Source organism: Manis pentadactyla, chromosome 5, assembly GCF_030020395.1.
Source record: "Manis pentadactyla isolate mManPen7 chromosome 5, mManPen7.hap1, whole genome shotgun sequence".
NCBI lineage: Eukaryota > Metazoa > Chordata > Mammalia > Pholidota > Manidae > Manis > Manis pentadactyla.
The window spans coordinates 20,171,332-20,184,443 of NC_080023.1; the positions used below are offsets into that span (position 1 = coordinate 20,171,332).

The following is a 13,112-nucleotide window of genomic DNA, read 5'->3' on the forward strand; positions in this document are numbered from 1 at the left end:
AATACGGGTTTTCACCCCGTATTGATTCTCTTTTAATTCGTCTGGGGTGCTGTCTGGAATAGGGGGCGTTAAAAATCTCTGAGCAACCAGGATTGAGAACTGTTTAGGGACTGTCAAAGGATGCTCCGGATTATCAAGACATAAAATTTGCCTTCTTTTTCTTCTCCCCTTCGTCTCTGAGGCCTCACGCCTAAAACTATGGCAGCGGATTTCCGGGAAAGCGGAGAAGCCCTGCGGGCACGCGCACACACGTGAAAATCCGTCTTACCTACAGACCAGCGTGCGGTCCCAGGGACGCGCCCGCCCCCACCCACAGGGCGCAGCCCCGCGTCCCCCTGCCTCTCGCGAGGAAGCGCGGGCGCCGGAAGTGCCCGGAGCGCGCGGCGGCGGCGGGCGGCGCGGAATTTCCGCGCTGTGCGGCAGAGGGAGGAGAGAGGCCGGCAGGACCGCCTTGGCTGCCGAGGGCGGGCCTCGCAGGTACCGCCGCGGTGCGAGCTCCCCGGGGACGGCGGGGGCCCAAGGCGGCGGCCGCCGCTGCCAGCCTCCGACTGGGGTGTCATTGCACGGCCGCCCCCATGTTGCGTTTTCCGACCTGCTTCCCGTCCTTCCGGGTGGTGGGAGAGAAGCAGCTGCCGCAGGAGATCATTTTCCTGGTCTGGTCACCCAAGCGGGATCTCATTGCTCTGGCCAACACGGCGGGCGAGGTGAGTGGGCCTGACCGACAGCGAGCGCGGCACAGACTGCCGCAGCCTCAGTTTCCCCTTCGGTAACTCGGCAGGCCACCCGTCTGTTTCGCCTCTCCCATTCAGGACGGCTGTTAATTTGAATTGAAAGTGCAAGGAGCCATATATACAGGAAAGTGTTTTTATATGCCCATTTCCGTTATTTTATGGTGAGAACAACAGTTTTTTCATGGCACACGCAGACAGTGCTGGATCCCCAAATCTCTTTTAGTCATTTATTTGTTAAATGGCCTTTTTAAAAGCCCATGATATGTCACTTGTGAGCTAGAGATAGTAGTAGATACACAGACCCTGCTTTGAGTTTTCTTAGTTTAGTGGCGGAAGAAAGATGAGTTACTGTCAAACTTCAGCTGCAAATGTGCATGCATGTAGATGCCATGGAGGATATGTTTAAGAATCTATGTTCTGTTGTCCAAGTTTTATATTATGGCTTGGATAGCCACCTCCTATCAAAAATACCCTTAAACTAGGGAATGGTGCTTCACCCAATTCCTGATGGGGTTGTACAAGATTGTTAGTATTCAAGTGCACATTATGTGCACTTGTGCTTCAAGTGTAACCTGGTTGTACCCAACTTTCTGCTCGCAGTTGTTATTACCTGGCAGCCATTTTGTAAGGAAACCTTCACCTGTGTAGCTTTCCTACCCTGGCCTTTGGACAGGTTTCCTGATAGTTACTTGGCCAGGTGAGAGTTATGTCCTGAGCAGCAAAGTTTGGAAGCTAGGTGGTAAGGAAAACTTAGCAGCCAGGGAAACAGTAGCCTGCAGAGCTGCACCACTGTGTTAACCACCCTGACCTCACCATCAGGGCATTGATGTCTCTTTTCTCAAGTCCTGCATGAAATCTAGTCGCCCTCCTCTGCCAGGGTGCTTTGGAACTCTTTCACGGCTCTGGAGAGGAGTGCAGGGGGCACAGCCCCAGCAGTAGGAGGGAAGGGAGAAAATGGGCAGATGTAATAGTGGCCATATGTTACTTCCCTTTTCTCAAGGAGAAGGAAGGGCAGTGTCCAGGAGTGAGAATGGTGAAGAAAATATCGGAAGGTTGAGGAGAAAGGAGAGGGATGAAAAGCTGTCCAGGTAGGTAGACTAGGGAAACCGAATGGGATTGTTGCAGTATGAAGAGCTGTATGAGCTTAGTGGTCTTGTAGTTTGCAGGAAACTAGTAAGTGCGGTTGTCTGTCTGCTGTTCTGTTTGGCTGTATGGTGCAGGCATGGTTGGGTTTAACCATGGTTGTTTTGCAAGCATGAAAAAGCAAGAGAGATGCAATGGAATTAAAGTTTTATGCAAGAAGAGTGATGGTAATGATGAACCTTGGATTCTAAACTGATTAAGTAGGGAAGTGAGAGCATGTGTGGGGTAAGTGACAGTTAATAGGTGATAGAATCAGTGGATTGTACATCTTGGTGAGGTTGAAGATTTGAAGTTGAATATTAGTAGAGATGAGCTACAAAGATAAAGGTGGTGAAGGCAAGTAGGAGGTTTGAAACTAAGATTATGGCAACTCTTGTTTGGTACTGAAAGGTCAACAGTGTGACCCTGGGAGTGACTGAAGGGAGGAGGTAGAAGATGTGATCCGTGGAGAGCTGAAAAGCCAAGGCGTTGTAGCCCTTGAAACTACCAGATGATGATGATGACTAGAGTTGGAAGGCATTAGTGTGCCAGGCACTACAGATCTCCCAGGAATGAGGGGAATGCCTAGGGGTCTTCAAATGACTGCAGTTAGGAGGGATAGTCCGTGGTATGGTCAGATCGTGTATGATTCAAAGTTAGAGGCTTTTGAAGAAAAGTCAAGTCATCCAGAAATGGCATCATGGAAGAAATATACTTCATCTCCTCACCAGTAGTGGTACAGTGGGCGTGGCTTGCAAAAGGGCCACCACCCGAGAATCCTGCCTGGAAGCAGTATCCCTCGGTGAGAAGCACATTTCAGAAAAGAGAATGAAGATGTAGGGGATCTTGGTGATCCCTGACCAGGAATTCCAGAGGGAACAGAGGAAGGGTTTCAGAAGTAAGGAATGGTGGAAATGAAAAGAGCATTGAATCTAGGGGTGAGTGATTCCTAGGGACTCCTGGATACCGCAGCTATCTTCCTAGAGCTGTATGTGTCATTTCTTTTTTGTCATGTCCTTGGACAACTTTATTCCTTTCTAAAAGACAAATCTGTTGACATAAAAGATAGGAAAATGTATAGAGTACAGGGTTAAATAAGACCTTCTTTCACCCATTTCTTTGAAAATACCTTAAGTTCATTCAGACACTGTTGTTTTCTAGTTTTTTCTGATAGCTAAATACTATACTCAAGATGATTTTTTTAAATTTTGGTATCATTAATATATACTCACATGAGCAACATTGTGGTTTCTAGATTCCCCCCATTATCAAATCCCCACCACATACCCCATTATAGTCACTGTCCATCGTCAAGATAATTTTTAAAAACTGTAAGGAGAGATTTAGGTTTATTGTTTTTTGGAGATGGATATTTTATTTCCTGCCATTTTATCTCTTCTGTCTTAGGTTTTACTTCATCGACTTGCAAGTTTTCATCGAGTTTGGAGTTTTCCACCAAATGAAAATACAGGAAAGGAAGTGACCTGTCTGGCTTGGAGACCAGATGGCAAACGTAATGATAGTATTATAAAAAATACGTTTTTATTCAGAAAGAGCATTCTGTAAAGAATGCTTATTTCCAGAAAGAATTTATTGGTCTTATGCTAGAATTCTAAACACCAGTTTAAGAACTTAGTTTTTTAGAATGCTTTGAAGTGTTTTCCTAGAACTCAGATGAATTCTTCCATCTTGTTTCTTGGCAAAGATATCTCTAAAATGAAATTTGACAGATTGACAAAGATAACTCCAAAATGAAATCAGATGGACTGTACAAAATACTTGAGTTTTGTTCTTTTTGCTGTCTTGTCCTGCCCTGGTGGTCCAAGCGTTATTTACTGCTCACTAGTCAGCACAGTGCCATCATGGTCCTTTTCTCCCAAAAATGTGTTTTAGCATCGCATGTGGGGCTCATAAATATTCTCTGCACGTGTGTTTGCCTCGCCTGAAGGGCTGTCGGCTCTGCTCCTTCCTTGTCTGTATGGTCTTTCTCCTCTTGCTGCCCTTCAGGTTGTAGTGTGTAGGTCTTAGCTCTCTAGGGAGGACTGACCTCTCTTCCACATGTTTTTGCAATAATAGTTGTTACTTGAGCCGTTGTACACAGAGACACTACAGTAAAGTGCTGGAAATCATACATCTTAAAGTACATCTGCACCATTGGTGCTTTAGGGAAAAAAAAGCTGAATTGTTTATGTAGGATGCTATGTACTCCTCATTGCCTAACTTTTTTCTAGATTAATATAAATAAGTATCTAAAAATGACCTGGAAATCTATCTCTTTAGAGATAACTATTTCTGTTACTCATTTTGCTCAGTTCTGACCTCTAATTGTGTAAGAGGACTTTGTAAGTAACATCTTGTGATCTTGTACTATTCATCTCAAAACACCAGGATCTCAAAAATAAATCATGAAAGTCAGTGTGTGTTAAAATGTACTTAAATAGATGATATTTTTATCATTAAAAATACATCTTATCGTTTTGGGCAGTAAAATAAGGTTTTGTTAGGTAATGATTATTTCAAGATTGCTTTAAGTTGTTTTAAAGAAGAGGAGACCTGAATTGCCTCATATCTAGTAAAGTTGTATGTATTGGAATACAGTGAAACTCATAGCCCTCTATTTAGAAATTCTTAAATTTGATATGTTAGGAAATTGTCAATCACTTATGTAGAGAAACTGTACTAATCCACAGTGAAAGGAAGAAGACTACTCAGTATTTGGTGGGCTTGTTTCCCATTAAGGGTTAGAAATAAAAGATAGGAATAAAAAAAACTTCGAAGAACGAAGCCAGTGGAATCACTTCTTACCTTTCAGGCATGTTTATGGGTCCAGTATATCTTGGTGATACGATATTATCAGTTGACACCTGCTCTGTATTTTCTGCTTGGCAATAAGGTTCTAAATTTAGAGGCTTGATGTGTAAGATACCAAGTACAGTACACGGAAGGTAGATCACTCATGAAAGTTTAAGCAGTTGAAAATAAGCTTAGGTAACAGCATAACTACATATTATTTAAAGAAAGGATTTTTAGGTTAAGTAATTTCTGTGGTTACAGTGTACTTAAAATTATAAAACTGGGCAAGAGGTGAAATACCCATTTTTTCTCAAATGTTACACTCATTTATTCTGATTATTTTCTTCTTGTTTTAGTTTTGGCCTTTGCTCTTGCTGATACCAAGAAAATTGTTTTATGTGATGTAGAAAAACCTGAAAGTTTGCACTCATTTTCTGTGGAGGCCCCCGTTTCTTGTATGCATTGGATGGAAGTGACTGTAGAAAGCAGGTAGAGTAATATAAAAACTCCAGTAATCACAGTAGGACGTTCATTAAATTTTCATTTTTAAAATGGAAACCTAGGAGTATCTGAGTGCTAAGTGTGTGTATGTGGCATTTAACGTCTGGCTTAAAGTTTATCAATATGAAATTGTTTTGTTTTTAAGATGAAATTTTTAATGCTTTGTTAGTTTTTTTTTCCTTCTGTTTTCTTTATTGGAGCAATAATGCCTGAATGGCCAAGGTTTTACTTTTTTTTCTCTTTAGTTATTTTTAGTAGTTTGTGTCAGTCATTTATACTTGCAAGTAATATTAATTAAATATTTATATTAATTTAAATAACCAATTAGCAAATTGAGGTTCTGTTTTCCTTTTCACCACATACTTCACTAGGGCTGTTCTTTGGTGTTTTAATATTCTTAGAATACTAAAGTGATAAATAGAGCATGCTGTTTTGATGCTGAACAGGTTCTTTCAGTGTTCATGGTCACAGTAGTTTTCTTATTTCATGAAAATAATTTTGCCTTAGTCTGTGTAGTCGAGTAATATACCAGGTTTGCTGTAAAGATGGCTTAAAGACCAGTGGGTTTAGCTAATAAGGAAAATAAAAGTTTTTTGGGGGAAATGTGATAATTTTCTTTGCATTAGCTTTTCCTTTCTAATTAAGTTTTAAGTTAATATTGAATGAATTTCTGAATTATGAATATTAATTGACAACTCTCCTAAGGGAGGCCTGTAAAAGATGAATAGCAAGGATCTAGCCTACGGTTTGAAATTCACTATAAGTAAAACAGAGTGATTAATCCATCATCAGACAATCAGGGGTTGCAAATGGTCATGTGAATTCATAGAAGGTTAGAGGAGCAGACTATATTATGTCATTTCTAAGTCCAGTTATTCCTAACACATTCTAGTAGTAGTTTAGAAATGGTATGTGGAGATTCCAGGGACTCCTCAGGACATGAACTGTGTTAAAGTGGGAAAAAATGTTTGTGAAGTCACCGCCTTTTCACTTTTTCACTCATTTATTTCCAGCTTTATTTGTAGATGGAATTGAGAAAGAAAAGGGAATAAATAAGACTACTTCAAAATGCACAGTGTTGTCTATAACCTTCTAGGTTGTCAAATACCCAAACATATGTAAGCCATTGAACCCATTATTAAGTAATATAATAATTGCAATGTTCTCTAAAATTGCTCTTGGTACTCATATGTTTAGTGTCAGTTCTTGCTTAGATGAAAGTTAAGAAATCATAAATTCTTAGTACCAAATACATATAAATATATTTCATATGCTGAGAAAATTGTTAGTATTTGTTCCTTTAAATGTAAAATGGGTAGGTTATTTTTTTTTTACAGAAATAAAACCCTTTGTAAATGAAGAGTTTACTACTTTTCTATTTCTTGTTTGTCATGGTTATAATGACTATTTTACAATGACAAAATATGGGTGGCATCTGTTTACTTGATAATGGATAATGTATAAAACTGGACATTTAAAAAAAACTCATATTTTTTAATGGAAAGAGAAACAGACTCTTTGGTGTTTTTATAATGCTTGTTATTTTTTTTTCTTTTTAGTGTTCTAACATCTTTTTATAATGCTGAGGATGAATCAAATCTTCTTTTACCTAAACTACCTACGTTGCCAAAAAAGTAAGTATCTGAGTTTAATTTCAGTGGAATTTTTCTTGCAGACTTCTAACACTGTGACAGTTTTCTCATGCCTTTTAAAATATATCGAAAGAGTATATCTTACCCTAATCTCTGTTTCTCTCTAGTTATAGCAACACCTCAAAAATATTTAGGTAAGATCTACCTTCTTTTGTTTTCAAGTAAGATAATCTTTTATTATTTGAGAGATATAGTTGAAAGATAACCCAATTTCTTTTTATATTTTAGTGAAGAAAATTCTGATGAAATTATTAAGCTTTTGGGAGATGTCAGGTAAATCTTAAAGATAATCTTAAATAAGAAGTCTCATTTCTTAAAGTTGATATTTGAGGCAGTTATCTGAGTTTCACAGGCAGTTCCTTTATTTGTCATGTTATTTCATTGCTGGGAAATACCTCTGAACAATATGCAGACATTAAACGTCTACTTGTTTTTAGTGTATGGTCTTTGATTGTATTAAGTTTAAAAATATAATAATATGCCTTTGTTTATTTTAGAAATACATAAAGGAAGATAGAAGTACTAGAGTTCCTGAAATTTAAATTTAAGAACATTTAGTACATTTAGCATCAGAGCCAAGATAAAACAGATGGCACTTTGTGTTGGCTGGAAAAAGGATTGTTTTTTTAATGAGAACATGTAAAGACAATCATTGTTTAAATGTTCTTATTTTACTGTAAACTGATGTTCTTCAGGCTAGAGCAAATTTATGCTCTTCCTTTTCAAAAAAGCAAGAAGCCTGGTATGATTGAATATTGAGTATTGGTGAATTTGTTTAGTGTTTCGCTGCAGGGGAGCTTTGGCGTGCAGATTATATGAGAGCAGGAACAATTTATATCTTGGTTTAAGAACTCCATCTTCTCTGTTGTCCTCAGCTTGTTGCATTATTTTTAATTAGGCTTAATATTCTTGTCCTTGGAGGAAGCTCTGGATTTATTGAGCTTTATGCTTATGGAATGTTCAAAATTGCTCGAGTCACAGGGGTAAGTTTTTCTTTGAAATTTTCTGTGTTTTTTCTCCTAGGATATAGCAACTAATTGATTTATGGAAAAAGAATAAAATGTTAGTTCTTTTTCTGAGTTTTGCTTGGAATTACTTGTTCTTAAATATTATGAGGACAGTTTTCTTACTAAGATAAGGTAATAGCGATATGAAGTCTATGAAGATCAGAGGCTATTTTTTTTCTTTCTTAACAAAAAAAGTGATATGATACACTTGATTGAGTTGATGTTTTTCTACCGTGTGTTGGTAAGAGCTACAATTTGTCATTGAAAGAAGATAGGAGGCATCAGAAGCAATCTTTTGCTTAGTACTGAGTCTTGTTGCTAAGTCTTGTCTTCTCTGTTGCTATCTCATCTTATTCTTACCGTTCCCTAAAAGGAAACATTGTAAGGCTCCTGTGGAATATGTTGGCTCTCCAGTACTTGATTTGGGACTGTTGATGGGTGTGGGTGTATGTGTGTGTGTGTTTGTGGCCTTGAGACTGGGCAGACACATATCTTCATCTGCTAGATATGCATGACCAGACATACATCTTTCTGTTTTTTCAAGCTCTGAACCTTTGCTTCCTGTATTGTAAGCATATACAATCTAGTGATAATACTAAATATACTCGGGGATTTGACTGTTTTATAGATCATTGGTACTTGTCTTGCACTATGTTTATCAAGTGATTTGAAGTCATTATCAGTGGTCACAGAGGTTTCTGCCAGTGGTGTTTCAGAGGTTTCTTACTTTCAGGTGAGTATTGAAACCTGACAGCAGCACAGTAATGTATTTTTTTACAGGGATTTTTATAGGTTTTTTTTTTATAGCTTTTATATGTTTTAATTACCTATATCACTGGATTCAAATGGTCATTAAAACCAAACTAAGAAAAAAAATTGACTTGAGGCTTCTGAATCTTATATACAGAATCTTATTATAGTGAATACCTTATTATTATTCCCATGACCCTGAATATTTTTCATAAGAACATTGTTTTGATAGTCCATTAATGACCATATTAATTGGTTCATCAAACAGTTCATCTTTGTATAAAGGATTTTCTTAGGACTCTTAGGACTTTAAACATTTTTACATATATTTGTGATCATTTTTTAAATCCCTCATAATAGTATTACAAAATAGATTATTAAATTTGTTCTAGCAATGTAGAGGGAATTGCTGATTAGGTTAGGTTGAATTGTGCACAGTTAAACATGGCAGATTGGCAAATCCTACAGTAGGTTCTGCTAGTCTCGAAACTGTCATGCTCAAAGGGAGCAGGATTCTGATGTAGTCTTTCTCAAACATAGATAGACCTTGACTCTCCTGAATTACGGGATTTTTTTTTTTTAAGCTGGGAAGGATGATGTATCTTTAAAAGAAGTAAGTGCATCTGATTGTGACTTACTTTATAATTTTGACTTTACAGCTTGAAACCAACCTATTGTACTCTTTCTTACCTGAAGTAACTCGGATGGCCAGAAAGTTTACTCATATTTCAGCTCTTTTACAGGTATTTATTTATAGCTTGTATTTTCTGAATATTTAGTATAAGTTTCTAATGTTCTGTGTATAAAAAACTTGAAATTTTATTTTGTAAAGCTAACTGTGGTAGAGGTACCTGGTAATCTTATAATGTCTGTTAAAGCAAGAAAAAAATTTAATTGAAAAATTTACTCCCCACCCATCTCTATTTCTCCAAAAGAAAAGAAAAAAATTAGTTTAAATTTTGTAAAATATTCCCATGAAAGAGATAACATTTTTGAATTTGAGAAGCTATTTTTGCAGAGTATTATGGAAAACATCATATCAGTTAGCTTTTGTGCAAATAGAACCACCCCTAATTAACTCATGATACTGTACGTTGGTGTCTTAGTCAGTTGACAATTTAGGCTGGGTTCAGCTGGAAGGTCCTGTTGATGGGGCTAGGTTCACCTAATACCGGCTGGACTTGGCCGTGCATCAGTGGTCCCCTCAACCAAGTATCCCTTCGTTGTGATGGCTCCATATTCCTCATCTCCCAGGAGGCTGGCCCAGGCTTGTTCATGGAGTAGTGGTGACTCAAGGCCGTCGAATGCAAGTGGAAGCGTACGAAACCTTTTGAGGCCTTGTGCTCAGTGTCATTTCTGCAAGACCATCCCAGATTTAAGGACTAGAGAAATTGACTCTGCATCTGGTTAGGGGAGCTCTAAAGAACTGTGGCCTTTTTTCTTTTTCCTTTTTCATTTTGTCACAGTCACTGATATACTTGATGTCAAAGATTTCTGGAGATTAATGTCTTAAGGATCCTGTCTGAAAATTGAACAGTTGACCAAACCAGCATTTTGACAGTATACATAAAATATATCTTGTTTGTAAAAAACTAGAGGATACCTGTTTTGGCAGTTGAAAAACATAATTTAATAATGTTTGATAGTTAAGTGATTATCAAGTGTTAGTTACAATCTTTTCTTTCTTAGGCTTAGCTGAGTTAAAAGTGATAGAAAGTAAATTCTGGATTTCTTTAAGACCATTAACAGTGAGAAGCATATATTAGCATATTGATTAAAAATTTTTTTTCTTGTTAATAGTATATAAATTTATCACTAACATGTATGTGTGAAGCATGGGAAGAAATACTAATGCAGATGGATTCTCGCCTCACCAAGTTCGTGCAGGTAATTTAATTGAAGTTTCCCATGGAAGAAGTTAGAATTCATGGTGTCCTTATTTACTTATGAGGTACATGAGGAAATTGGTCTGATTTCTAAAAGGCTAAGGTCATGATTTCTTTAAAATAGTTTTATCTAACATAAAACCATTTCTCACAGAAAAAGGGCTCTTCCCATTGGTATAACTTAGGTGGAGATAGGATTGTTAATAGAGCAGGTGGGCCTTGGGGGATAAAGACAGGTATTAGAAGAGCTGGCGGGTTGTTTTCTAGTAACGGATACTCAGATAATCAACTTAAATATGCATTTGAAGGAAGGTTAAAGAAGAAAAGGGAGTCATGCTCCTGTAATCTTGAATAAATAGGTTTATAATTTAAAAAATACATACCATAATTGTATCTGTTTTGTTTAGGAAAAGAACACAACCACATCAGTGCAGGATGAATTCATGCACTTGCTGTTGTGGGGAAAAGCGAGGTAATACACTCATAGTAGGTACTTTTGCTTTTCTTTATTTTTTTAAAGTAAATTATTTCAAAAGCAATTCATACTCATTGTAAAAAAAATGGAAAAATCTCAGGCATTAAGAACAGAAAAATAGTATATATCTTTCTAGGCTTTACTGTGCACTTTTCAAATGAAAATGTGATCATTTTAGGTGTGTAAAATATGTATGTATTATATATGTATTTTTTTAATGTATGCAAAAATTTTTCATTATAAATATAGCTAAATCAATCTTTTTTTAAATTGTATCTGTTTTAGTGTTATTCATAAAAAGAGCTCTCCCATCTTAAGAGTATTCAAATATTGATCTATGTTTTTGTCTAGAGTTTTTTGTGGATTATGTTTTCTTCCATTTATATGTTCCAGATGTGATTTATTTGTTTATATGCTGTGGAAGATTAAGTCCTTTTTTTCTGAATGTTTAGATAATTGCCCAATATAATTTACTGAGTATTACACCTTCTCCCTACTGATTTGAAAAGCCATTTCGGCATTCAGAACATTCTCAAATATACTTCAGTCTGATTCTGGATTGTATTATTTCCTGTTTTCTGTCTTCATTTTTGTTGGGCTATTTCTTTTTGTTTATTATGTTTAGAAGTTTTGTTTGTACTTTGAAATTTAAAAATTTTAAGTGATAAATTCAGATTAAGTAAAGAAGACTAAAAATACTTTCCTTTTTATTGTAGTGCTGAACTTCAGACCCTCTTAATGAACCAGTTAACAGTAAAGGTGCAGTTAAAGTATCTTTGTCTTTAAATAGCAATATCTTAATTTTTTTTAGAATGGCAAATAGTATCTTGTTTATATGTTAAATATATTTTCTTCTCTTAATTAGGGCTTAAAAAAGCTTGGCCAGTCTATAGAGTCATCATATTCCAGTATACAAAAATTGGTTATAAGCCACTTACAGAGGTATGAAGGTAGAATTTTTTGGTATTGCATCTACTTGACATTGATCTTCTTTCTGCAACCTTCTCTTCATCATCTAGCATTCTTCTTTTGAGCTTTTTCTAGCTAAAGCTGTTGCATTTGCATTTGAGAGGAATCGTGGAATGACCAAAATTTAGGGAACTGAGAGTGACCACTTTATGAAATTCTGCTTTAAATCAATATAATGGTTATTTCAACATCTTTTCACCAGGATAGGTCCTGTCTGGGCTTTTTTCTCACCTAAACAACCATTAGGCACATTGTGAATTGGGCACATATCCTTTTTTGAGCAGTGAAATTAAGTATATTTGTATATCATATTTTAGTTTACAAATCATGATACACATTTTTGCATTTAACACCTGAGCAAGGTGTTGGTTATGATTTTCCTCATTTTGTACAAGAAGAAACTGATCAGAGTGTCATATGTTTGGCCCAAAGTAACTAAGTGTCAGTGCCAACTTTGTCCCAGATCTTCTAGTCTCATTGTATTTTTATACAATGTTTTTATCTACAGCTACCTGAGGGAAGCAGTTTGCAGGTAGATGGTCAGTTTTTGACCCAAGTTTTGGTGAATCCCTTTTTGCTGAGTCTCCTGGCCCTTACTACATCACCTCTCCCTGGGTCACTGCAGTACCCTTGGGCCTGATCATCTCCTGTCCTCACTATGCCCCTCAGATACATTCTCTACAGTGGCTCTGATTATGTTACTCTTACTTAAGAACTTCAGTACCTTCCCATTGTTGTTAGGACCAAGCCCTATGCATGGCTTTTAGCACACCTGCCCCTCTGCTTTGTCCACACTGGTGGCCTTCTCAAACGTGATGTTTTTTTTCCTACCCAGGGCTTTGTACATCCCGCTTGCCTCCTGGAACTCTCCTATCCTGTTCTTGCCCTCTTCAGCTCTCAGCTCAAATATCCCTTAGAGAGGCCTTCCCCAACCCCCGAGATTAAATCAGGTTCTTTTGTTTTGCCTGCACCCTGTGTATTTCCTTCAAGGCATTGGTGGTAGTTGGAATGATACACTGTCTCACTGTGTGGTTATGACTCTCTCCCCCATTAGACTGTCAGTGCCACAGGACCCTTTCATTTCTTCACCATTATGTCCCCAGGATCTAGCACAGTGCCTGACCTACAGTTGGAGCTTAATAAATATATGATGAATGTTAAATACATAGCTGTTGGGTGAACACGATGACCATATTATTACGGTGAAAGTGCCGGGACTAAGTGTG

General features: G+C 37.3%; 1 protein-coding gene across 1 annotated transcript in view; it reads left to right on the forward strand.

Annotated features, from left to right (window-relative positions):
- Positions 1-428: 428 nt before the first annotated feature.
- The window catches only part of ANAPC4 (anaphase promoting complex subunit 4), a 33,573-nt gene continuing 20,889 nt past the window's right edge, over positions 429-13,112 (forward strand). Inside the window, exons 1-13 of the mRNA XM_036900538.2 lie at positions 429-704; positions 3,261-3,366; positions 5,003-5,135; positions 6,707-6,781; positions 6,907-6,933; positions 7,028-7,072; positions 7,698-7,782; positions 8,435-8,539; positions 9,216-9,299; positions 10,357-10,443; positions 10,850-10,914; positions 11,634-11,676; positions 11,783-11,859. Of these exons, the coding sequence (XP_036756433.1) occupies positions 576-704; positions 3,261-3,366; positions 5,003-5,135; positions 6,707-6,781; positions 6,907-6,933; positions 7,028-7,072; positions 7,698-7,782; positions 8,435-8,539; positions 9,216-9,299; positions 10,357-10,443; positions 10,850-10,914; positions 11,634-11,676; positions 11,783-11,859 (1,061 nt within the window). The 5' untranslated portion in view covers positions 429-575. The remainder of the gene's footprint in view (positions 705-3,260; positions 3,367-5,002; positions 5,136-6,706; positions 6,782-6,906; positions 6,934-7,027; positions 7,073-7,697; positions 7,783-8,434; positions 8,540-9,215; positions 9,300-10,356; positions 10,444-10,849; positions 10,915-11,633; positions 11,677-11,782; positions 11,860-13,112) is intronic.